This window comes from Dromiciops gliroides, chromosome 2, assembly GCF_019393635.1.
Source record: "Dromiciops gliroides isolate mDroGli1 chromosome 2, mDroGli1.pri, whole genome shotgun sequence".
In the NCBI taxonomy this organism is placed as follows: Eukaryota; Metazoa; Chordata; class Mammalia; order Microbiotheria; family Microbiotheriidae; genus Dromiciops; species Dromiciops gliroides.
In genome coordinates, this window is record NC_057862.1 from 88,782,922 (window position 1) to 88,809,912 (window position 26,991).

Genomic DNA, 26,991 nt, shown 5'->3' on the forward strand with positions numbered 1-26,991 from the left:
TTCTTAATGGGAAATCCTAACAGACTACATGATGTATATGTTTTGTTTTGTTTTGTTTTGAATAACCACAACACAATATCAAATAGGAATAGCCAGTAAAAGATAAAAAACAATGCAAAAAGGCTTAAAGATTGAGGTATTCCATAGCAAAGCTAAAGATTTCAATCTCTAGTATTTGGAAATAGGGACCTAGGTCTCATTATTTGGAAGGACTTGGGGGAGGATCATAATGTTGATATTCTACAGTCTTGAACAAAAGAATTACAACATGACTCAGGTAGCAGTATATGACATGGAAGCAACAAACATGATCTTGGAAAGACCTTGAGAGATAGTGGAGGGGAGAAAGGCCTGTCGTGCTATGTTACATGGGGTCATGAAGAATCAGACATGATTCAGTGACTGAACAACAACAACAACAAAGTGGTAGATGAATTTCTTAGTCTCTTTGGCTGCTTAAATACCCAAAGCTCTTCCCCATGAAGTGAGTGCCAGGTAGGGTAGTACTTCTTAGGAAATTCCTTCTTGATCTACGCTCCTGTGTCTGTGTCTATTATACTTCCCAAGGACTGGAAAAGCACAATACCCTCTCTCATCTTTTCTCCATTCACACAATCACCACCCTCAAATAGGTCCCCATCACCTCTCATGGGAACTATTAGAATAGTCTTTCCACTGTTCTCCCTACCTCAAGTCTCTCTCCTCTCTAATCTATCTTCCTTTCAGCTGCCTAAGTGGTTTTTCATAAAGCGCATGTCTGCTATATTACCCCCGCTCAATGAACTCCAAAGGCCTCCCTATTAAAGCCTTGTACCTTCTTTCCTTTTTAGTCTTATACTTCACTCTTTCCCTGTAATCTATGAGCCAGGTACACTGATACTCCTATTCCCCAATTCAGTGTGGTATCTCTGCTCCCTCCTTACTTCTTCTTATCTTCCATTTCTTCCTTTGAGACTCAGCTCCAATCCCACCTTCTACAAGAGGCCTGGTTTTTTGGTTTTCCTCTTTGCTTATGCCTCCCTTGGGACGTCTTTCCTTATGTCTTTTAGGTAAATATCTTGTGGGTACCTACTTACTTATGTGTTATGTCCTCCATTAGAATGTGGGTCACTTGAAGACAGGGACAGTGTTTTCTTCTTCTTCTCTTCTTGTTGTTTTGCATTTCTTTGTATCCCCCTAGTCCTACTGCATCTCATCCCCTCTGATGTGCCCTCATTTTTTTGTTACGGTCTCATTATGGTCACACATCGCTATCTTTGGTTGGAGGTGCTGATGGCAATGAGTCCTGGTGGGTGTGGCAGAATCGTGGCTCAGACACTCTTCAGACAATGAAGACTGTCCTGCATTTCATTGTGTTTATTCAACCAACAACTCTGCAGCCTGTCTCCTGGAAGAGAAATTAGCTTACCCCTTTGCCATGGCCCTACCTCTTACCATCTCTTCAGCCTGAGCTAGACAGGGCTTCTTAAACTTTTTCCACTCATGACCCCTTTTTGCCTGAGAATTTTTTTTTTACATGACTGTGGGTGTATAGGTATATAAAATGGTTATACATAACCTTTTATTGTTGCCAAATTTTTCACAACCCCCACATTCAGTTATGTGATTCTCCCCATAGGGTCATGACCCACAGTAAAAGAACTTTGATCTAAGAGAGTGATTGGCTTAAATTTGTTGGTTTCATGCTACCATGTGAAAATAATACTATTAATTATTAATGGATAATATGACTTGAAACGGGCTTGAGGAATGATGCTTATTTTGCCCCACATATTCTTGACTGGCATTTTTGGATTTCTGTGGACAGACAGACCATGAAAAGAGTCATATTGAGTGGGAATAACCCAGGTCATTATAATCCCATATAACACATGCATTTTCTGGCTGAACAAGTCAGAATACGATTGAAATAAAGGCTATTTCACTGAATCTAAGCAAATAGGATATGATCATATAATTTTAATTTCTTTGATTTAAGAATTATTTTTTGTATTTTGTATTTTGTATTTTGAGTTTTGTAGATAAGTAATTTGAGTTTTATAAATACAGCTAATACAGAAGGCCACGAATACAGGGAGGACAAGGCTTTAAAGGGAGCCATGAGAAATGAAAATGGCAGCATGGTCTAATGGAAAGAGCATTGGCCTTGGGTGTCTTTGAAGCCCTGTCTGGATTCTGATCTTGGCTTTTCCATTTTCTAGCTATTTGACTGTGAGATAAGGATAATAATAATTGCATTACCTGTCTTAGGGTAGTTTTGAGGAGAGGGCCTTTCCAATAGCAAAGTACCAAGTTTGTTGAATAAACAAATAAACATAAATATAAGCAAGCTATCTTGATAAATGTTTCTTATTGAATGCTACAATAATCTTCTAATCTATTGCCTCATGATGACACAGAGGTGGTACTAGTTTCTCATGCTGGTGGAGAACATATTCTTGACAGATTATACCAACATGAAAGGGCAGGTCACCCAAAGACAGACTTGTATATTTATTGTATAAGGTCTAGTTTAGCTAAATTAGTAGAAGCTGGCTCCTCACTAGGTTGTCCGAGGGCTTATGAATATTTCCCCATGGCAGCTTTCCTCTTCCAAACTGGGGATAAAATCTGTGTCAGTGGAGGGAGTACACATACCAATAAAATCACAGATCCTTAAAGTATTATTTTTGTGAGTCTCACAGCCATGCTATAATTATACTTGAGACACTTGAGTTTGGAGTAAATGTTTTGAGCAGTTTGTCAAAAAGGATCTGTTTGTCTACATGATAAAGCAAATCAGTTGCCTACTTTCAGTTGTTATTTCCCCAAACATTTTAACTAGGATGCTAAAATTTATCTTTAAAATGGGAAGCCCCTTTGAATAAGCCATGCAGAGCAAAGAACACGAATTTAACTGCCTTTGTGATTTGGGCAAGTCTCAACTTTTCTGAGCCTCGATTTCCCCATCTGTAAAATGACAGGCTTGGATGAGATGGGCTATGTGTTTCTTTCACATCTATATCTATGATGCTAGTAACTTGAAAACCTCAACTAATCTCCCTAAAGAGAAGTGAGGTAGCCTGTTTAGAATTAAAAAATTTTGTAGCATTTTAGCTCTTCTTTGCAAAACCATTTTTTCTCTCATGTTTCAATAATTTTTTTGTTATTGTTGAATCATTTAAGCTGTGTCTGACTCTTTGCGACCCCATTTAAGGTGTTCTTGGCAAAGATACTAGAGGGGTTTGCCATTTCCTTTTCCAGCTCATTTTTACAGATGAGAAAACTGAGGCAAACAGAGTTAAGTAACTTGCCCAGGGTCACACAGGTAGTAAATGTTTCAGGCCAGATTTGACCTCAGGAAGATGAGTCTTCCTGACTCCAGGCCCACAATTCTCTATCCACTGTGTCACCTAGCTGCTCTCTTTCAATAATACTTTATGTGTATTAGCAATCTCAAAGCAATTAAGAAAATCATTGAAGAAGCATCATTGATTGCCCCCTTCCAAAAAAAGATGCAACAAAGAAAAATTCCCAACATTGACCTAAAAGCTAGGAAATCAAAGTTTTGGCCCTACTCTGTCATCAATCAGTATCCTTGACCTCACTACTTCAAATCTCAGTTTCTCCATCTATAAATTAAAGAGGTTGGACTCCAAGGTCCCTTCTAGCTCTAAAATTCTGTGTTCTAAGGCAAGGACTCTTCTAATTTCAAAAGTAAACATGGAAAGTGATTCATAACTAAAAATGTCCTTTATAAATATAATCTAGTTATTCTCATAATCTACAATAATCTAATAATCTATAATCTAATTATTCTAGTTTTTTTTACAATTTTCTTTCTTTCAACTATGCATCTAGAAGTGAAAGTATATTGCTTGTGTATGTTTGTATTGAAACATACTACTTGTATGTTTTTTCTATTATAAAACCTAAAAAGTTATGGATGATTCTCCCTGCTAAATATTAAAGTAGAAATGTATGAGGTTTACCATTTTACATTTGAAACAACAGAAAACCACCACTGTTTAAAAAATGTCCATCATTTGAATTGAATGTTTTAACTGCTGTCTTTTCCTTCAAACTAGGTTCTTTTCTGATCTCATACTAATATCTCAAGTTCTTATGAGCAACTAAGGATCATTTAATTTTACCAAGAGTCGAGTCAAAGTTTAGCGAGTAGGAAGTGGTAGGGGATAGATAAAAACATTCAATCCTCTTGTGGGAACAGTACATGTTCCAGATTTGAAAAATGTCTCCTAGCCAAATCTGGATAGGTAGGTTAGTCTTTGATGTATTTTTTCTCTTGTAAGCATAGCCCTAAATAATTAAAAAGCTGGAAAATGCTAATGTGAGATATACCTGAGATGAATTTGTGTGAAGCTCTGTTGTAAATGTTTAATCTCTTCTTCTAGCCCTTGAGTATCTGTTATATAGCTGGTGGCTTACAGTCATCCAACATCCCATAAGCTGGCTGAAGTCATGCACTGTCCTAAGCAGAACATTTGTGTTTACAAGTGACCACCCAGCAAGTCCTTGACACTATATTCCTAGCAACCAAATGAAGGGAAAACATTAATTATATTGCATGAAAAACCAACAACACTCATTTGACAGGCATCTAGAAAGTGGCATGATAAATATAAAATTCACCCTATCAGGATCAGGATTAGTTTCTCCTGTGTGACTGAAATAAAGCTGAATTTCTGTGGCCATACCTTCCCCGTGTAAAGTCTGCTGGTTTCTGAAACAGAAGTTGACAAGTGGCAACCCATTTCATTGAATGGCACCTATGTCATCAAGTTCCAAGGAGGAATGGTAGGATGAAGCAAGAAAGGTTGCATTTCATGGTTGGAAGCATTTGGTATGATTAATCTGAGAATATCTCACAACACGTGGTTCTCAGATTACCTTGAATAAAAGGAGTTAGAGAAAACTGATCAGCCATCTATCTTTCACATTTCAAATCCTAAGGCTGTGTCCCTGAGATGTTTTGGTTTGTGCTTCAAAAAAAAAAAAACCAAAAACCAAAAAACCAAACAGAAAGAGCTCTAAGATAAATGGGCTTTTTCCAAGAGTTTGAATCTAATTTCTCACACAAATGCATTGATTAATGATTTGACTATATCAAAAGCAGTCCATGGAAATTATAAAGTGCCCATTTTGTGGTCAGGTTAAGAATGCTTTAATGATGACGGTAAGGGAGGGATTGCAAATACACCTAGGAACATTAGTAGATGGAAGGCAAATCTTTTTAGTAAAGCGTGAATAGGTTTTCTATAAAAATGTTTGCTTGAAGATCCATCCCATATGTATTACTAATATGATTTTAGTGAAACACAATTTTCACTTAGGAGGGAAACAAAAGGCCTGTATTCTTAAAAAAAAATCATGACTGCCTTAAATTTAGGGCTTTGACTATCTTTCAGTTTCTTTATAACAATTTAGAATCTGGCTGGGCTAGTGTATCCTGTAGTACCATATTTCAACGATTGGGCCAGAATTACATCTGTTTCTTTTGCATCTTGTATTCCAATAACAGGTGTCTGCTGACTCCAGCTCTTCCATGAACTCCAATACACCCTTAGTGAGAATAACAACTCGGCTGTCCTCCACAGCTGATGCCCCAATGTTGGCAGGGGTCTCTGAATACGAATTGCCCGAGGACCCAAAATGGGAATTTCCAAGAGACAAGTTAGTATTTCTACTGAGAAGATACAAATGAAACAAACTTGTTCTTTCTACAACTGTCTTTTAGCACAAAGATTTTCTATTATACACACACACACAGATGCACACATATGTGGGCCTATACATATAACACATTCATTAAGTACCTAGTTGTGAAGACTTTGTGCTAGTTATACCCAACAGCATAAACAAATTCAGGTTTCCAGATACCATAGTTTGACACTCTTCAGAATGGATCATGGGCCTGCTATTTTAGGGTCTTGCAGACATACTATAGCCAAGATTATAAATCAAGTACAGACCGAGATAGTTTAACAAATCTCCCTTTTGAGTCTTTCATGGGTGTTAGAGATTGACTGATGTTAGAAATATAAGAAGCTAAGATACTGACTCTGTTTCTGGGCTGAATAAACTATTTCCTTTAATGAAATTCCTGGTTTTGGGAGGTGAACAAATTCTTCCAAAACAACATGTCGTATGCACGTACTGACTCTTACCTAGAAATTCTTGAAGAATTATCTCCCAGGGGCAGCTAGATGGCACAGTGGGTAAAGCACCAGCCCTGGATTCAGGAGTACCTGAGTTCAAATCCGACCTCAGACACTTAACAGGTACTAGCTGTGTGACCCTGGGCAAGTCACTTAACCCCAATTGCCTCACCAAAAAAAAAAAAAAAGAATTATCTCCCAGCAGTAATATGGTTATACATATACAGTCAATCTTCAACATTCACAGTTTAACTGTCACCATGTGATTTGATTAGTAACCTCATTTCCACTTTTGTGATGGTAGCTGCACACATTCTTGGCTATACGTAGCAGAGAGAAAAATGAGAGGCACAATGGGCAGGTTTATATTCACAAAAAGGAGGGAAATATTTATAAAAGTGTTCACGAATGTGCTCCAAAAAATGCTAAAGTAACCTCTCAAGTGGACCATGAGGGAATTGAAAAAAAAATGGAAAAGAGGCTAAGTTTGTGGGTAGATGGGACGATGGTCATCCCTGGCCTCTGACTGGTTGAGAATCCCACCCCCCTACAGCCCATGCTGCTGAGCTCCCAGAACCCAAGCAGCTGGATGTAAGTTCTGAGCTGGGAGACCTGACCTGAGGCATGTGTTTTTCATGGGGAACTGCTCAACCATAGAGTTAAATGGGAGATGGCAGGTGTCACCCCTTTCCCTTTTTTCTTTTTTTTTTACCTTAAGGGTTCTTCTGACATCACTGCCCCTGAACCTCCTCCCGTCCCGGGTTGCTTCTCCTCTCCCCTGTATTTTCTGGGTTATTTCATGGCTACTATGTTAGGAAAAGTGCATATTATCAGAGTCAGAGTTTTATTATAAAGAATAACATGCAGAAAAGTTTATTTTCAGCAATCTTTTGCAAAAGATTATAGTTTTTGATGGGTGTGAGAACCTCACCCTCTGTTTCCCATAGGTTCAATATATCAACATTTGCACTATTGACTTTCTCATCATTTTATAGGAATGTTACCCAGACAAAAGGTTTGACTATACACATACATATGCATATACAACCATATATGTGTACATATGCATATAATGTTATTTTTATTGAGAGAAACCTTGAGATACCATTTGTCATTTAGCAATTATAACATTAGAAATATAGTTTAAGGGGGCAGCTAGGTGGCGCAGTGGATAAAGCACTGGCCCTGGATTCAGGAGGACCTGAGTTCAAATCCGACCTCAGACACTTGACACTTACTAGCTGTGTGACCCTGTGCAAGTCACTTAACCCCCATTACCCTGCAAAAAAAAAAAAAAAGAAATATAGTTTAAAATAGGCAGTTATGTTATTCATTCAAAAAATGAAGGAAATCATTGTTAGTTTTCTATCATGGACTATAATTCCTTTAAATATGCCTAGGTCTTGTGATATAATGAAGAGAGTTCTGTAGGACTCAGACAAATCTTGATCCTAGTCCTAAGCATGGTGCTTACTGCCTGTGTGACCTTGATGCAGGCATTAAACCTCTCTTTGTCTGTTTCTCTTCAGTCTCTGAGGTCCCTCCCATCTTAAAAGTTCCATGTATGATATGATATACCCGACTCAGTTAAACACTGGTTCACCAGACTGTCATTGAAACTGTCACCTATAGTAGAGTCAATAGTAGCAGTTCAAACCCATGACTTGGTTGGCCCTGATGAAAGGGTTACACCAAATGTGGAAAATCTGAGAGCTGGAGGTTTAAGAACAGAATTCAGTGAAAATGTAGGTGGAGCTGATTTCTAATGAAAGATGGCTACTTAGAGACCGTTTATTAGATTGGGGGCCCACACTTGCACAATGAGGGGATTGTTTTGCTTACAGCCGGAGTGCAATAGGGCATAAATTAGCCATTTTTCCAATGCAAATGTTTATTTTCTGCCAAGATGTTAAATTCAATTTTAATTCTGGAGAGAAAGCAGAATGACCTCAACATAGCATACACTGCTCACCCTTTTCAAACCAGTGTACACTTAAATACTATTTACTGTTGGTAGCTAGATTCTTTTCTACGCTATGCCAGCTTCCAGAACCATATTCCTAGGTATTCTGAAGGCTTCTCCATGAGGGAATATCTATTTCTGTTGTTTTTTTCCAATCTGGTAAGGCCTAAAAACAATATAAAACTATCTGCATGGAGTGCAGAAAACTTCCAGACCTGGAAACTTAAGATGTTTGTTGGTCCCAATTTGGAGTATCTTATATTATTCCATAGTCTAGGACTTTTCTGAATTGTTGTGTCAAAACAAAATTACCTCCCCCACCCTTGTTTTTATTTTTCTCCACAGCTGGAGAGTTACAGACAGACACAGTAGAAATTTGTTTAAGATCTGCATTTTAAACAAGCTGAAAAGTGGAATTTGAGACGCACATACCCACGAAGCTTCTAGTCTCTCTGCATTTGAATCATCATAATTTAAAGCAATCTTGATTTGCTGGGGGTGGGAGGGAAGGGAAGGGGGTCAAAACTGAAAAACGTCTCTAGTTTTTTTTTTTCCTAGGACATTCTCAAAATGCTAAAACTGAGCTGGATCAGGATGTGAGACTCCTTAATCAGACCTGACCAGCTCACTAACAAGGATACCCTCTGTAATAGAGAGCTTGAATCCTGAATTTAATAGCCTTGCTCACAGTAATTGACATTTACTTAAAACGTCACTAAGAAAATACTAAACCTAGTGTGTACCCTATGTCTCATTAGTTCCATATGATAAATGCTCCATGCTCTAGCAAGCTGTTGAAAGATTTTTATATTTAGTTCTGGAATTTCACTAGCTCCATCCCTTCACCAGATGCTGTGTGCTAATCCTTTATTTACACATTTAGGCTGACTCTGGGCAAGCCCCTTGGGGAAGGTTGCTTTGGGCAAGTTGTGATGGCAGAAGCAGTGGGAATTGACAAAGACAAGCCTAAGGAAGCAGTTACCGTGGCAGTGAAGATGTTGAAAGGTAAGTTGAGGGAAGGGGTTAGCCTTGGAAAAGGGGTGGAGTGGAGAGGAGAGAGGGGCAAGGCTAGTTCTATCAAGAATGTTTCTTTTGTAGCATCTGAACTCTATCATAGTAGGAGGTCAGAGAGCACATAGCTGACCCAGAGGTTGAGAAGTTTTCAGTATAAATCAGTGTCTCTGACAGCCTATTTATCTTGAGAAGCATAAATTTACAAGTAAGGCACAGCTTTGTTAGAATTTGGTGGCTCTTTACCTCAGCCGTTGCAGAATATCCGGGCGATAGTAATTCTTTATTTCCCTTCATCTATTTTATGAACTTAGTACTAAATTGAAAGATTGTCTGAGGGGGTTCATAAATTTAGGATATTCAAAAGACTTTTAAGCCTCACCTTAAATAGGACTTTAGGATGCAGAACTGGGAAAGGTACACATTGAACCAACTAGCTATAGGTTTTGTTTTGCTTTAGAAACAAATAGAAATGAAACTGGCTGGGGAAATCACTTAAAAAGGGAGAAATGAACTTAAATGAACACCAGTGTTAGTAGTGTATATCCTTCTGGGACATTTAAACAATTACCCAAAAATGTAAACGCTGAGCTGCTTAATGGGAGTTTGAACATTTATGCATTAACCTTCCAACCCTACTTTATGCTTTCATCTGCGGCACTCCACTGTCACCCATTAAGTTAACTCCTGGCTCCCCTTGTACTTTGTTGGCACAGAAATTAGAGGAAAGTGCCCTGGATTATTCTAACCATCCACCTCCTTTGCATCTACTCATATGCTGCTGAGTAGAGCAGGAGGAAATTAGGAAACCATGCTGAATGAGCCCACTCCTCATTTGTGTAATCCAATCTCAACTGGGCCTTGCTGCAGCAAGGCCATCCTTCTAGACCAGGGCTTCTTAAAACTTTTCCCACTTGTGACCCCTTTTCATCTGAAAAATTTTTACATGACCCTGGCATATGGGTATATAAAATAGGTATACATAACTTTTTAATGTTGCCAATTTTTTTGTGACCCCATATGAGATTGTAACCCACTGTTTAAGAAGTTAGGTTCTAGACCTCTCTAATATATTCTCTATCCTGTTCCCCACCATGGTTGTCCCAAACCTTCTCTTCTCTTCTCTTCTCAAGCCTGCTGTGGCACCCTCTCCTTTGTCCTCTAAGTGGGGGCCTTTCTGGCCTCATATTTCCCTTTTTTAAAAAATGGAGGCCCGGGGGCAGCTAGGTGGTACAGTGGATAGAGCACCGGCCCTGGAGTCAGGAGTACCTGAGTTCAAATCCGGACTCAGACACTTAACACTTACTAGCTGTGTGACCCTGGGCAAGTCACTTAACCCCCATTGCCTCACTAAAAAAAAAAAAAATGGAGGCCATTCTCAGAGAACTCCTTCTTCCCATCTCACATGCTTCTGACATTCTCCCCTATTCTGTCCTCCTACATATTGCCCCTAGAAACACCCACATTCTTTTCCTAATCATTTTCTTCTTATCTACTACCTTCCCTGTTGCCTACAACACATCCATGTCTCCTCCAGCATGGAAAAAAAAATCCCAAATTCCTTTTGCTATCCACAGTAGCTGTTTCCTTATATCTCTCTTCCCCTTCACAACTAAACTCCTTGAAAAAAATTATCTGTACTATATACATCTACTTCCTTTCATCTTTCTCTTCTAAACCTTCTTCATTCTGGCTTCTAATCTCATCATATAACTGAAACTATGTTTTCTATAGTTACTAATGATGTCTTAATTTCTTTTCTTATCTTTATCTTTCATAGCTTCTCAGCAGTATTTGACACCTTTGATCACCTCTTCTTAGATACTCTCTTCGTCTCTGCATTTTCATGAAGCTCTTCTTTCTTGGTTTTCTTCCCACCTCTTTATCTCTTTCTCCAGCAGCTCCTTTGTTGGATCTTCATTCATGTCAAGTCCACTAACCATAGGTGTTTCCCAAGGCTTCTGGGTCCTCTTCTCTTTTCTTTATAGTCTCATTTGGTCATCTCACCAGCTCCCATGGATTCAATTAACATCTCTATATAGACAACTCCCAGTGTTCTTATCTCTCCTTTGAGCTCCAGTTACCAAATCCCTATTTGACATTTCAAAGTGGACTGCCAAAGAAAGACTACAGCACTGTAAGGCTGTGACTCTGGTTGAAATAAGGAATGATCAGTTTCCTGTCTATAAATGTGCCTTACTTTACATGTAAGAAAGTAAAAAGTGAAAATTAGCCCCCTCTCTGAAGCTTGTAGTCTTAGAAAGTTTCCTGGAAGATTGAAAAGTTATGTTGCAGAGTCACTGAACCTGGTCTTGCTGCACTCTATTCATTATGTAATGCTGTTTCTCATTACACATATGTGTGTATTTGTGTACATATGTATAGCTATGTGTGCATTTCTGTCTACATACACACACATATGTTTATATTTGTATATATAAAATTAGACTGATGGATGACCAACCTGTGAGTTACTAAAGGATATGTTTTTGTGGTATATTTATCTTTGAAATTGATGCAAGGGAGAAAAAAAAAATCTCCCTCTCCTAAATGTTCTTTGGTTCCACTAGAATGCTCAGTTGGTTAGATGAAGGGCAATATCAGTATGATGCTTCTCCCAAGCACATGCATAGTCTTTTAAATAGTGGTGTTGTGTCCCACTCATTCCTAAACTACCCAGCCCAAAAAGCAGGATTACTAGGGATCGACCTGACTGCTATCACCTGACAACAATCTTTGGCAGTGTTGCAGTCCAGTAGCCATTTGTGCTAATGCATCTGCAGAGACCAAATGTTATGCCTGGTTTTTGCTTTACTTTTCATCCCTCTGTGACTGCTATGGAAGAGATTGGAAGGAACCAGGCCCTTTTCTCCCCCTCTCAGGAGCTGGAAAGATACCAGTCCAAGAGCCCACTTGGCTTGCCTTGCCCTAGACACTGATTGAAGAAAGGAATCCTCAGTTTCCTGTCAATAGACCAGACATACTTCACTTTACATGATAGAAAGTAAAAAGTTTTATGTAAATTAAGTTATATTTCAAGCATATTAGGAAATCTCACTATTTAAAGGAATCCTTTACATGAAGTCTTTCATGAAGTTAGTTACTATCTTTGCAAAACCCAGGTTTTATACATTGGATTGGCTTAAAAACAATGTTTGCCTGTAATGCTTTCATCACTTAATAATGTCTTATACTTGCTAGGAACTGACTATGAAGCCTTTTATTATTTAAGACAAACCTTTCCAATTTAGAGTTCTAAGAAGGTTTATTTTGTTTTGAAAATAGTCTGGTCCTACTTAGATTCTTTCTATCCTGGATATAAAGTATTTTAAAAATAGATTTTTTATTAATACTTTTTTGTTTTTAAATCACCTTTTTCCCTGTATCCTTTCCCTTGTCCCTTCCAGATGATGCTACAGAGAAAGATCTTTCTGACCTAGTATCAGAGATGGAGATGATGAAGATGATTGGAAAACATAAAAATATCATTAATCTTCTTGGAGCCTGTACCCAGGATGGTGAGTTATTAAAAAAAAAAAAACTTTGACTAAGCCATGTTTTAGTTTTGACACTTTTGTGCTTCTCATCAGATTTGTTTTTTAAACAAATGGTTATGCTATATTATGATTTTAAATGAACTCAATATTTGTAATATGGTTCTTAAGATTGATTTAATATCATAAGAAAATTGTTTCACAGCCTTAATAGAACTCTGTAACATTTGAAATTCTTTGACACCCTATAAAAAGAATGGGTTGTGATATAGTTTTATTTTAGTCAGTAAGATTACATGATTATATATATTATATATTATATATGATACTGCTGTTATGCAGGAGTCTACATTTTAAAGACAGTTTCCATATTTGAATGTGTAATTTCCAAATAATAAGAGATAGACTTCAACGTATGGTTACTATATTTTGGTTAAGAAACTTTTTGCTGACCATGTGGAAATTGGAATTGATGTCTTTGCTAATCATATAGTTCCCTGAATTAGATCAGGGAGGGAAAAGAACTATAAAAGAATACATAATGTCCTTTCCTGAGTGAAATTTGGAACTCTCTTCTCCATTGGAAAGCCTTTTGGGATACCATGACTAAAAACTATTTGCTTAACATTAGCCATGGATTTCTCTTGTATTACAGGTCCACTGTATGTGATCGTTGAATATGCTTCTAAAGGAAATCTACGAGAATACCTCCGTGCCCGGAGACCCCCTGGGATGGAATATTCATTTGACATTAACCGGGTACCAGAAGAACAGATGACTTTCAAAGACTTGGTATCCTGCACGTACCAACTAGCAAGAGGCATGGAATACTTAGCATCACAAAAAGTAGGTTATTTGCCTTTAGAGTACTTGTTGAAACCAAGCTAAAATGTCTTTGAAGAAAACAGACTAATTGAAACACCATATTTTCTGTATCAAATTCTTCTTTGTCTTTTACTACTTGGAAGATTTTTCAATGCATTACTCATATTAGGGTATACTAATGAAAGTGTTAAGAACAAAATCTGCCTTGCAAATGTAAAGCCCCACTATAGTATCATCATCTGGAATAACTAAAGCTTGTTGGAAATAAATTTAACTTTATTAAAGAGACAGAATTCTGATCGAACCTTCACTGTGCTATTTTATAAAAGTTGGGAAGATTGATATTGCTCGGAATGTATTTTCCTTCCTGATGATTATTTTGCTTCTGTGTATCTTGTTGTTAGAGGTAATCTGGCATGATGGATAGCTCACCCAAAGAAAAGATGTAGGTTCAGATACTGCCTTTGACACAAGTAGCTGTGTGGGCCTGGCCAGATCATTTAACCTCCCTGTTTCAGACAACTCCCTAGGACTTATCTCCAAAGTCTGCAATCTGTTTTTTTTTTCTTTTTTTTTTTCTTTTTCTTTTTCTTGCAGGGCAATGAGGGTTAAGTGACTTGCCTAGGGTCACACAGCTAGTAAGTGAGGCTGGATTTGAACTCAGGTCTTCCTGAATTCAGGCTTGGTGCTTTATCCACTCTGCCACCTAGCTGCCCCCAAAAATCTGTGGGATACAAAGTCTGCAATCTGATCTTTGGTGGAGGGAGTCCTTTCTTTTGAAGAAACCTCAGCTGCTTTGAGTATTTAAGAAATGTTTTGTTAAATATTTTTTTCAAAACAGACTTTGAGTGTTAGGTTCAGGGTTTTAGGGACCTTGGGGGACAGCTGAGAATTTTAGGTGTATTCAATATTCTAGAAAACTCACTTCTGTCTCTGAGTGTAACTCCAATTCAAGAAAAAAAAATTGAATCTTAAGTATCATTGTTAGTAATACCTTTCATGATACTGAACTGATGGTGCCAGAGTCTTACCTATGCTAATTATAATCATGCCTGGTGCTGTGGAATTATGAACATTTTAAGTCATTCCCAATTCAGTTGGAGAAGCAGTTTTGCAGATATTCTATCGGGCTTGGCACAGTTGTCTATAAAAACCTATGTACCTTTCTGGGTCACTTTAGTTTCCCCAGTGCAGGGGGAGGGAAAGTGGTGAATTAGCTGCTTGTGCATTGTGAACAACATTCTCTAGCAGTGTTTGGGCTTTGTAGAACTTTGTAAAAAATTCTCCATTTTCCTTGACTGGCTCATTCAAAGGTACAGTTGTAAGATGGATATCTCTGTTCACTGACTAGCATTCTAGGTTTGCATATAGCAAGTACTTGTCAGATGCTTGTTTAAATGTGCTGCTCAAAATCATGGCTGGATGACATGTTTCCTTGGTGCTCAGCAGAGGGAAGAAATGGGGGAGTTGGGCCATGCTGGAGACTTTGTCGTGAGTTGTCATCAGCATCTCTCTTGCATCAGAGTGAGAGAAGAGAAACTTGCATTTACTTTGGGGCTAATTATGCTTCAAGCATGAGATCCCTGGCTCCAGCCAAGTTCGTGCTTTGCATATGACTCCCTAGCTTCCAAATGCTTCCTTGTTTTTCTCTCCATCTTGTAAAGTATGTATATTCTTGGGGATGAGCACAATTATCCCAGTTTTACAAATGAAGAGACTGAAAAAGAAGGTACAAATGAATGTTTTACTAGAACATAGCTTAAAATCATTTAGGGACTGTGGCTCTAAAGATAAGATATCCAGGGACAGGATTGGAAATAAGTGACAGACAGAGATTGCAATGATTACTTCAGGTGATAACTATCATGTTGGAATGGAGAGGAAGAATTCTAGGTTCGTTGGAGAGAGGGGTGTGCAGGTAGTTCAAGGGGATGATGATTTCAGGGAACTGTTATGGAGCAAATTGGGCCTCTGCTTCTCTCCTGACCAAAGATTAAACTGAGAATGAACTGGGATTTTTGTCAGCAACAGTATGGATCATTTTAAAGTTCTAGAAAGGAAATAAAAGTATACAAAAGAGTTGTGCTGTGTGATTGTTGGCCGATTTTTAACAAAAAATAAATATCTGAGCCTTAGATCTATTTGCCAAAGCCATGCTGTTTTTAGGACGGTTTCACAAAGTGGTTGGGTTTCTTTTTGATGAAACCCTAAGCATCCTTAGTATATAGCTTCCCAGTTGACCCTTGAAGGTTTATAGCATGCTCTTTGCCCTTTGCACCCCATCAGTACAGAAGGGAAAATAAAAACCACCGAACACCCCCAGTTAACTATTTGTGGTTGACAACTTTGACTTCCATAAGGGAATAACAGAAATCTCCAGGAAGGGAAGGGGTTTGGGTTTAGATTCTTAGTATCAAGATTATATTCTGTTAGCCTAAGGAGATGTTACTCCACGTGTATATTGGAGAAAACTGGTATATCAAATGGGCAAAGCCTGGAAAGACGTCTGCAGAACTCCAGTCTGTTGTGTTAAGTAAGTAACCAGGATCTTCTGCATCATCTTCTTTCCAGATGCAAACAAATGTCCCATCTGTAGGGAGAAATACAGTAGGGAAAAGTCTGGCCCAAGGGATAGAAATTCAATTTACAGAAGCATCAAAAGCCAGTAATACTTATCTAATTTCTAATCCATGTCTACAGCATAATAATTGAGTTCTCAAGAGTGTCTCAGAATTTTTAAAAAAAGAAAGAAAGAAAGAAAGAAAAGAAAAGGGGAAGCTAGGTGGCACAGTGGATAAAGCACTGGCCCTGGATTCAGGGGGTCCTGAGTTCAAATCCAGCCTCAGACACTTGACACTTACTAGCTGTGTGACCTTGGGCAAGTTACTTAACCCTCATTGCCCCACAAGAAAAAAGAAAAAGAAAGAAAAGAGTGTCTCAGAATTCTTGCTCCCAGTCTAGGCAGAAATGGATTCCATTAGGTTTTTTTTTCTGTTTTCCTACTTTATGGTCTAAGCCTACATCAAGAATGATAGAGGTATGTAAAGATGAAGAATAATTAGGAAAGCAGAAATAATAAAATTGGATGGTTTAGTGGAATGGTCCATGGAAAAGTAGCCTTATTTAACTTGCATAGAGTGAATTAGGGTTTCTTTGAGATGGCTATCCTATATCCTATGGCATGTAATAGCTTTATTTAATTAGTTAATCAATCAGCCAACAAGCATTTATTAAGTGCCTACTATGTTTCAGGCACTCTGCTAGGAGCTTAGAAGGAATCAATTACTCATCTCAAGAAGATTATTTTCTAAAGGGGAAGACAAGTATACACACACACACACACACACACACACATATATTTGCATATGTACACATATACGTATGTGTAGATATTTATACACATAATATAATATTATATGTGTGTATATAAGTAAACACAGAATAAAAATAAAGATAATATATTTATATAAATTCAAAGCAGTTAAAAGATAGTTTGGTGAGGGCATTGGCAGTTGTGGCAATCAGAAAAGACTTCATAGAAACGGTGGTACCCATTTGTAATAGTGTTTTAACATTACTAGGTTATATTTTTATGTAACAATCTTTATTTCTAGTTATTAATAGTATAATGTGTTGGTTTGGGGTATCAATAATGCACCAAGACATTTATAAAACCATGAATGGCTATTATGCCCACTTTGAAGAAGAAAAAATAATAACAACTTTGATAAAACTATAAAATCATTCCCCTGAATGGTGAAAGGGAGAGGGATTTATTGGAAAATGAAAGTGCTATAAAAACCAAAGATATTAATAATTTTTAAAAAGGAAAAAAAAGCCACCACATCAGTCTTAGAAAACTAAGAAGATAAGATAATGAGAGAAATTCAAAATAACCATAGAATACATAAAATAGCTGGGAATTGATCTTTTAAGAAACATAAAATGTATATATGAAACTACAAGCTACTCTTCATAGAAATAAAGGAAGACTTCAATAATTGGAAAGATATTCACTACCCATGGTTAGGCTGTGCCAAAGTAATGAAAATGGCAATAACATGTAAATTAATTTGTAGATTTAGTATTATTAGCTCAACTTTTTAAGGGAATGATTTTTAGAATTAGACAAAATGATAGATATATATTTGGAAAAATACTTTAGAATCTCAAGGGAAATAATGACAAAAAACATGAATGAAGGGGCAGGGAGAGCATCACCAGATTTCAAACTATCATATAAAATGATAGAAATCAAAGATATTTTGTACCGGTTGCAAAATAGTAAAGTAGACCAGGAAAGCAAGTTTGATAAGTAATAGAAGCAATTGAAAATAGCAGTTTAATACTAAATAAATATAGAAATGTATTTTATTATAGGAAGAACTTTTTGATAAGAACTGCTGAGAAAACTGGAAAGTAGGTTGACATAAATTAGGTAATAATATTAATAGTAGCTAGCATTTATATAGCACTTTAAGGTTTGCAAATAATTTTACACGTTAGCTCGTTTGATCGTTATGACAGTGAGGTAAGTGCTATTATTACCCCCATTTTACAGATGAGGAGATGGAAGCCAAGAGAGGTTAAGTAACTTCTCAAGATCATGCAGCTAGTAACTATCTGAGTGAGAATTTGAACTCAGGTCATCCTGATTTCCAGTTCAATACTCTATCCACTACACCAGCTAGCTTCCTATTTAGACAAACATCTAATATAATATACTTCAATAAGATCAAAATGGATACATTATTTTTTAAATTGAGACTAAGGGGAGGGACCTTTCACAACTATTGCTAAGGAGAAAGATTCTTAACCAAATAAAGGATAAAGAATATTCAGAAAAGACAAATTGATTTTTTAAAAAAGAAGTTGAGACAACCATGGCATAATTGTTCACTGTATCTGATATATGTGCTTAAGTGTATTTCTTTTTGGTTAGAGAGTTTCTCTCTATTCTTCCTCCTACCCCTACAATTGTGATAGAATGAAAGAAAGCATCAATAAAACATTAAAAAATCAGGTAGTGATAACTTACCTTTGACTGGAAGAAAAGTATCTTCTCATTCTCTGTGATATAATACGTGACTTACTTTTTCACTGGTATGAAGTAGATTGCTTTAAATGATTTCTTTCTATATTTTTCAGTGCATTCACCGAGACTTAGCAGCCAGAAATGTTTTGGTAACAGAAAACAATGTGATGAAAATAGCAGATTTTGGCCTGGCCAGAGATATCAACAACATAGATTACTACAAAAAGACCACAAATGTAAGTAGATGGCAACTATGTTCCAAGGGATACTATTTTTTAGATAATAGATTATAGAATTTCAAAACTGGAACGGACCTCGGTGATCTCTTTCCTCAAGGGGTGTACATTGACTGTAAAGTCACAGGACCTCCATCCTACTGCCTGTGCTATTTTAGGCAAGTCCCTGGGCCTCAGGGTCCTCATGCACAAAACAACAAAGTTAGACCAAAATTTTGGACCCTTCCAACTCTAGTGCTGTGTTAATTTTCTTATCATGGTTCCACTTTCTTCAGATCTGTCCCATTGCTGGACACCCTTCACCAGGGACAGGAAATCAAGAAGAAATTCAGCTGTTGTATGTGTTTTGAAGATAAATTCAGCATCCTCTTGTTACTTAATTCTTCCATTCCAGAGCCCATTGTTGGTAGATACTGGAGCGGAAGTAGTTATAACACCCGACCAACACAGATACCCATGAATACCACACATCATGATGACAATGGGAAGGAAAAGATTTAGAGTCCAAGAACCACTTTTTTTTTATCCTCAACCAATCTCCCGGGTGCTCATCTCACTGACTCTTACCATATGTCTTCTCATCACCAACTATAGACTTATTTGATCAAAGCTACCCATCATTCCCATTACTCAGTTGCCTTAAATTCCCCAAGGCAAATGGTGGTAGTCAGCTGCTACTTGGGCCAATGGTTTCCCATGGCACTAGTACTTTCCAAAGGGACTCTCCAGCTGGGTACTCTCTCCTGTTCTTCCTTTCATCTTTACTTATCCCCCCTCCACATTGTCTCTTATTTTCCTTCCTACATTTTTTTTAAAAAAAGGAAGACTGGTTGAAGATTGAGATTGGTGATACTTCATATTAGATCCCTGCTGAAGAGGCACCCATGGAATCAGAGATATCACACCATGGTCCCCCAAACTCCACAGTGCTGCTCAACCAGATTAAATGTAATTGGGGAATGTTGAACAATGTTTATTTGTGGTTTCCAAAGTCAATATGTGGCCAAAGAGATCTGTTTCTGTTTGGGTTTGACACCACTGACATAATGAAGAGGAAACTGGTCTTGAAACCAGGAAGACCTGGGTTCAAATCCTACTTCTGACACATATTAGTGACCTTGGGCAAGTTGCTTAGTAGCTATGTAATATTGGTTGGGGAGACAGTGCTGCCTTATATTGGTAGAAGGAGCTTCCTCGTCTGGAATTTTAATATTTTAATGAAATATCAGAACCAGTCCCAATACCTAAATAAATGACAAGCATTTTATTCTAGTACATATTTCTATATGAGCTCTTTTATAGAGTATGGTACATTGGGGGCAGCTAGGGGATGCAGTGGATAGGTTCTGGAGTCAGGAAGACTTGAGTTCAAATCCAGCCTCAGACACTTATAAGCTATGTGACCTTGAGCAAATAACTTCACCCTGTTTGACTCAGTTTCTTCATGTCTAAAAATGAGCTGGAGATGGAAATGGCAAACAATTCTAGTGTCTTTGCCAAGAAAACCCCAAATGGAGTCAAAAAGGAGTCAGACACAATTGAATTGATTCAACAACAACAACAACAACAATGATACATTGGAAAGAAGGAGCTGGGTTAAAATCTAGCCTCTGATGCTTACAACTTGTGTGATGTTGGGCAAGTCACTTAACCCCCCTCTTAAAAAAGAGGATTGTTGGAGGTGGCCTCTGAGGCATTTCTAGCTCCAGATCTACCATCTTGATTCCTCATCCCTTAAGAGGGAGGCAGGTTAGAGGAAAGGTTAAGGACATGAAATTTTCTGTGTTCATTTTTGCTTCTCAGTTATGATAATAAAAGAAAGTGAGCTTTGAACACAATCACTCCCTTTGTTTGAGCTGAGAGGTCTTTTTAGGAGGGTTACCTCTCTGTGACTCTACAAAGTGCTTCAACATTTAAGGAGGCTAGGTCCGTCTCGTAACCCTAACTGGTGGTGATTTTTTAAAAATCCAATAGGCTGTGTCTAGATCGAAACGGCTTAAGGTAAACTCCCTCTTATTATGTGACTAAGTATTTTTGTTTCCCTCCAATATCTGTAGGGACGACTCCCTGTCAAATGGATGGCTCCCGAGGCCCTTTTTGATCGGGTGTACACTCATCAAAGTGACGTGTAAGTAAGGCTGTTTCTTCTTCGGGTTGAGGTTTGAGGATATTGACCATTCTTCAGCTTTCCTCCTCTTTAAGTGTTTGCTGCATTTCACACATCAATAGAAGGTGCAGGAGGAGTCAGCCTTAGAAAGTAAGGATTTTATGGTAGACTGGTAACCAATGCTCTGTTACTAATCTGCCTGGCTTCAAAGCACATGAAAAGTGGAAAATGCTAACCTCCTTCTGTCAGTACGGAAGTTTTCCCCCCTTGAACTTATTTACGGATGTGCAGCGACAAAGCACCTATCTAATTTGCTAGACTCTTGGCATATCCTTAACTTCCTTAAAAAAAAAATAATCCTGAAACTTTTCCCATTCCACTTCAGTTTTCTTTAATTAATCTTTTTCTGCCTTGTTAAAAACAAGGCAGATTTATGTGAAATGGAGTTAGCTTATATGGTTTCCAAAAGCCCTGCCTGCTATATTTATTCAGTGAAAGGTTTCCTGGTATATAATCTTAGCGTCTCTGGTAAAATGCCATGGAAGACGGCGGTATAGATTCTATGGCAAAGCATTCTGCTAAGAGGAGTGTGTGTGTGTGTGTGTGTGTGTGTGTGTGTGTGTGTGTGTGTGTGTGTGTGTGTGTGGTGTGTTTAAAGAGTCGGCGTTCACATAATTTACAGAATTCTGATTTGGAAATTTGGAAAATATTCCTGGCTTTCTGTGAAAATCAACTCTGCCACTTCTTCTTCTGAAATGTAATCAGCCAGGTTTATTTCTCCATACTAAAAGGCCAGCATAAATGACCAGGATTTCACAGCTGTAATTAGTTGGGTCATTTCAATCACAAATCTTGTTTTGTTTTGTTTTTTCCTCTGAATCATCTTGGAAATTTAGGTCTTTCTGCTTGATTTCCCCTAGTAGTGCTGGCTGTGCCGATCTAGGCCTAAAAAGCCTGAATGGTAACCATAGAAACTCCCAATATGAATATGAGCACTTTCCCTTATGATAACTTTAAAACTTTATTTTTCTTTTGTGAAACTCCCCTGACACATGGAGTAGGCCTCTGAGTAAGCGGACTGGAGGCACTGAATTCTTAACTTCTAATCCAGGCTCTATGCTAACTCCCTCTGTGACCTTTGCAAGTCACGTAACCTCTGTGCCTCAGATTCTTCACCTGTCAAATGGGGATAATATTAACTCACAGGGCTCTCTGCAAGAATTAGTTAGCTGGCTCCATTCTGTCATCTGCCTATACTGGTACAGAACTACCCTTGCAGTTAGTCATGTGGGGAGATTGAAGAATTAGGCTGAACATCGAAAAGGGGCTTTGAAGATAAAGAGGGTTTAACCCCTCAAACTGGTAACTCTATCCATAAAAAAAGAAATGGTGTTTCATTTGTTTAAATTGTTCTGACTACTCAGAGGAAAATTCTATCAGAAAACCCGTGTGTCATCAATTTGTATTTGTACAAATATTGGGCCATGCCCATGGTAAAAGTAAAAGAGTGTGTGAAGATTAATTGCCAGGACAGTCTATTCACTTGTTTTTCAAAAGCAAGAAAGAGCTCGGTGTTTATTTGTTATTGTTGTTGTTGCTTTTTAAATGGGCCGTGTTTAAGTTTCTTTGGCTTTATACCAATCTGTTTAGACTTTACTTTCTCCTTTTTCTGCAGCTGGTCCTTTGGGGTGTTAATGTGGGAGATCTTCACTTTAGGGGGATCACCCTATCCAGGAATCCCAGTGGAGGAACTCTTTAAGCTGCTTAAGGAAGGCCACAGGATGGACAAACCAGCTAATTGCACCAATGAGCTGTAAGGACCCTTGTATACTCTGTGTGTGTGTGTGTGGGGGGGTGCTGCAATTTCACCACACTCAAACTGCACCTCCTGATTTATTTAAGTTCTGTAAGCCACTTGATTATCTAAACATGCTATAAGAAAGAGTAATCGCTGAAGCTTTCTGGGCTCAGTCCCAGAACGAAGATTGATGGTTATACTGACAACCATTACTTGCTCACAAAAGAAAGAGACATCATCCTTAGGTATATGGAGTAAGACTTGGACCTGTGTCTTTAAATCATGCTACAAGCTTTGTTAGGACTCCCTTTTTCTAGTATTCTATCTTCTCACTGAGTTGCCCCCAATACATTTTTTCTGTCATGTTCATCTTTCATCAGAGATGGAATCAGAATAATATTTCTAAAACTCCCTTGTGTGTTAAACAGAAAGTCATGGTTCCTGCCCCCTTGTATCCCCAAGGTGGACCCCATCGCTCCAGGGTTGTGTATGGGCTTGCCCAACTAATGGAGGATAGATCCTTCATAAGCCCATCGAAGACATGTAGATGTTGATATCACTACATATATCCTTTCCTAAAAGCAGAATGAATCAATATCTGATTAATAATAGCTTGACTCAGAGATAAAAATGAGTTACAGATTCCATCTTTAAAGTACCAAACATAATTACAAGGCCATTAGAGCTGGTTTCAATGTATACTTAAATATAAACTAAGTGAATCATTAGTGCTATGCATGCCTTCTGTACAATGTGATCACTCATTGGAAAGAATGAGTCTCCTAAACATAGAGGCATAAAATAACCAAGGCATAGGATTAACTAAGAATAAGCATGATGTTATAATACCTGAGTGACTGCACAAGAGACTATAGTCTCTGTTGTATGCTGTTTCATCAGGATTTCATACAATTACTCTTATGAGTCCTTTTCAGTATATGGCAGACTTTTAATGAATGACTATATTATATAAAGACATTTATTGTCTTCTTGTCATTCTTACTATTTCTTTTAGTATAATAGATCTGACCAAAGCCATAATCAAGATAAGGTCCAAGAGCCTAGGCCTCAAAGAGTTAATTAATAGGTAAATGATAAGATTAATAGAAATGACTCTAATTAACAGGAGTTTTATACAAGGTGGATTCTTAGATGTCAATGTAGAATGTAGACTATCTTCACAACATGTTGAGGTTAAATCAATTATTCTTAACAGCAGTGCTCCTATGGAAGCATCTATCTCTTGTGACATTATTTCACCTAAAATTTGACTATGAAGGAAGAGGTTAATAATTTCTACTTGTGGGGGCAGCTAGGTGTTGCAGTGGATAAAGCACTGGCCCTAGAGTCAGGAGGACCTGAGTTCAAATGTGGCCTCAGACACTTGACACTTACTAGCTGTGTGACCCTGGTCAAGTCACTTAACCCTCATTGCTCCTCCCCCCCCAAATAAATTTCTACTTGTATCCTTAGTGGTTTGCACAGGGCTTGCAGTCAGATAAGGAGCATTTTTTTAAGTGCTTACTTAATTTATCAAGCACTGGCACATAGTAAATGCTTGACAAATGCATTTTCATTTACTCAAATAAATAATGTTTTAAAACATAGGTATACATTCTTTGATGCAATAAATGGTCTTCTAAAAAATTGTATAAAAAATATATATTTTTAAGATCACTTTTCAGAATAACCCAAGAGCAAGTTATTTTGTTAAACAGGCAGCTATGAATTTAGCTGTCTGGAAAATACTGATTGAGTTTTCTATGTCGTACATGCTAGCAAGAAGTTAATTTACTAAGGAAATTGAATATTTTTCAGTTATATGATGATGCGGGATTGTTGGCATGCAGTACCTTCTCAAAGACCAACATTTAAGCAGTTGGTAGAGGACTTGGACCGAATTCTCACTCTCACAACTAATGAGGTAAGTTGCCTCTAAACAGAAGGTCGTCATTTAGGAATCAAGGATGAATATCATTCTTTAAAATACAAAACTCTACTGTCTGGTTTTGTGGTAGAGTTTATCATTTTTCCTGCTGGGGTCAGACAGAGTTAAACTATGTGTTCTAATCAAATCATGATTTTTCTTGGAACTGCCTTACTTGGGTTGTGATTTATTAAACCCAAAAGAAATTCACACAATAAGGGTGGACTTCATTATGCTTTTAGTCTCACGATATTCACAAATTATGTTTGTTTGTGTATATTTTTGTGCTCTTCTCTGTGGGAGATGGGGAGGGGAACTGGTGTATGATTTTTTGCACTAATTTCACATGTGGAAGGAGCTGGAGTTAATGTACAAATTGGATTCTGCTTTATAAAGGAAGTGCATACAACAAATTTCAAGCTAACTTGAATGTTTTTGATGAAGTAATTATTGTTTTCTGCTGATTGTCATCATTAGAGTAAAAGACGCATAAATTCATTCCTCTTTGGGGATAGGAATGAGTAGCTTCTGTAAAAACAAAACAAAACAATAAATAATGCCATTTACTAAAATAAAGATTTTTTTAGACCAATAAAATAAGCATTTTAATATCCCTCCATGCCTAAATTCACCCCCAGCAAATCCCAGCAGTTGTAGCCACAGCATGGTAGTCATGAAAATGGGGAATGGGAAAGATGACATAGGTGGTGGTGGTTATCTAAAGTGTGAAACCTCATGGACAAAGAAAAACCATGGCCCAGTCAAAAAAGTTTATAAAACTCTCAACCTCATCCTTGTCCCGTAGAGAACACTGTGAGTTGAGTTTGAGATGTTTAATAAGAGAATCGTCCATAAACTCTTCCAGATCTAAAGTGCTTAATTTAATTAAGGATACAGTTATAAAACTCCTAAATAGAGCGACTCAAACCCAGCCATTTAAAAATCATTTTTAAAGTTGGATACCTGATCATTTAAGAAGGAAAAGGAGCTTTTCTAATGTCTGAATTAGGAAACCGTTTGAGAATGGTTTAAAAAAATAATTAAATGTGGCAGTATTAAATCTCAGAGCAGCTGGTTTATCTTGTGGGCCCGATCATGCCTTGTGGTTGGATAAAGGGAGCAACTACATTTAAATAAGTACAGCTGACCATCACAAGTTGAAAGGGAAGAAATATCTCAAGAAAAAAAAAAGAACTTTATTCTGCTGCCAAGATTCTTGATTCTAGTATAAGTTCCTTATCCCTAGACTTGGGATCTACAGATAGACTTCCCTTTAATATCAGATCTAAAAAGTTATGGCTGTTTTAGGAAAACAAGTGCTAAAGAGATGCTTGAATGAACCAACCACTCTTCTTACTCTCAGGTTATTTATTTATTTGCATTATGAGTAGTTCCATTCATTTAAAAAGTAAAATTTAATATTCCAAAATAAAAAGCAGATAGTCATATTGACCAAAGGAATATTAAAAAAATGAAGTATCTTTCCTTCTGGAAATCATTACCATATGCTAGAGAAAAATGGTTCCATTTAGGACGAAATTTCATTTTTATCATTGTAAGCGAAAAGTTTCCTTTTGATGTGGTGGGTGTGTTTGTTTCCAGTTGTGCGGTTAATGCTGATGTTGTTGGAACTGACACATCCACCATCTCAGATGGGGATTTTTCTTCTTGCCATCCGTTCTGATGAATTATTGTTAGTTTTTTTTTTTAAATGCATAGTCGCTAACCCTCTGTGCCTAGTTTCCTAATAAAACTGAAGTCCTTTGTACCCAGGTTATTTGCACAATGCTTCTCCTCCAGCAGAGTCAAATGGTACACAAACGTGCATGAGAAAACCCCCATGACTTACATGGGTGTGGGTCATGCCACCGAAGGCATAGTTTGTGGGCATAACAACTCAGGTTTTGGCTCATTGGGAACACTGGTGGTTGTTTTTCACTGAACCAGAGAAGCTACTTGCTCTGTTTTTTGTTTGTTTGTTTGTTTGTTTGGTTTTTTTACTTTTTGGTGAGGCAGTTGGGGTTAAGTGACTTGCCCAGGGTCACACATCTAGTAAGTGTCAAGGGTCTGAGGCTGGATTTGAACTCAGGTACTCCTGAATCCAGGGCCGTTGCTCCATCTACTGCGCCACCTAGCTGCCCCTACTTGCTCTGTTTTAACAAAAGAATTGCCACACAGGCCCAAACCAATGGTCTCTTTCCTCTCCTTACTCTTGTATTCTTTCTAATAGTGACACAAAGGAATATTTTGTGAGCGAACACTGATCCCTCAAAGTTTAGGAATATAACCTATACAATACCATATTCTCTTTAAGAATTCATTATGCATCCATCATCTGTGAATTTATCTTGATACTTATTTTTATTTTCTTTAAGTGCCATGACTGAATGTAATGAATTTCATCTTGTCTCTACTATAGAATAAGTAAATTCTTAAA

General features: G+C 37.6%; 1 protein-coding gene across 6 annotated transcripts in view; it reads left to right on the plus strand.

Moving 5' to 3' along the window:
• Window positions 1–26,991, plus strand: part of FGFR2 (fibroblast growth factor receptor 2) — a 120,351-nt gene that overhangs the window by 91,448 nt on the left and 1,912 nt on the right. For all 6 annotated transcript variants that reach the window (XM_043982642.1, XM_043982639.1, XM_043982644.1 and 3 more), the window contains 8 exons: window positions 5,522–5,673; window positions 9,005–9,126; window positions 12,540–12,650; window positions 13,282–13,472; window positions 18,600–18,722; window positions 20,780–20,850; window positions 22,505–22,642; window positions 24,446–24,551. In XM_043982642.1, the coding sequence (XP_043838577.1) occupies window positions 5,522–5,673; window positions 9,005–9,126; window positions 12,540–12,650; window positions 13,282–13,472; window positions 18,600–18,722; window positions 20,780–20,850; window positions 22,505–22,642; window positions 24,446–24,551 (1,014 nt within the window). The remainder of the gene's footprint in view (window positions 1–5,521; window positions 5,674–9,004; window positions 9,127–12,539; window positions 12,651–13,281; window positions 13,473–18,599; window positions 18,723–20,779; window positions 20,851–22,504; window positions 22,643–24,445; window positions 24,552–26,991) is intronic.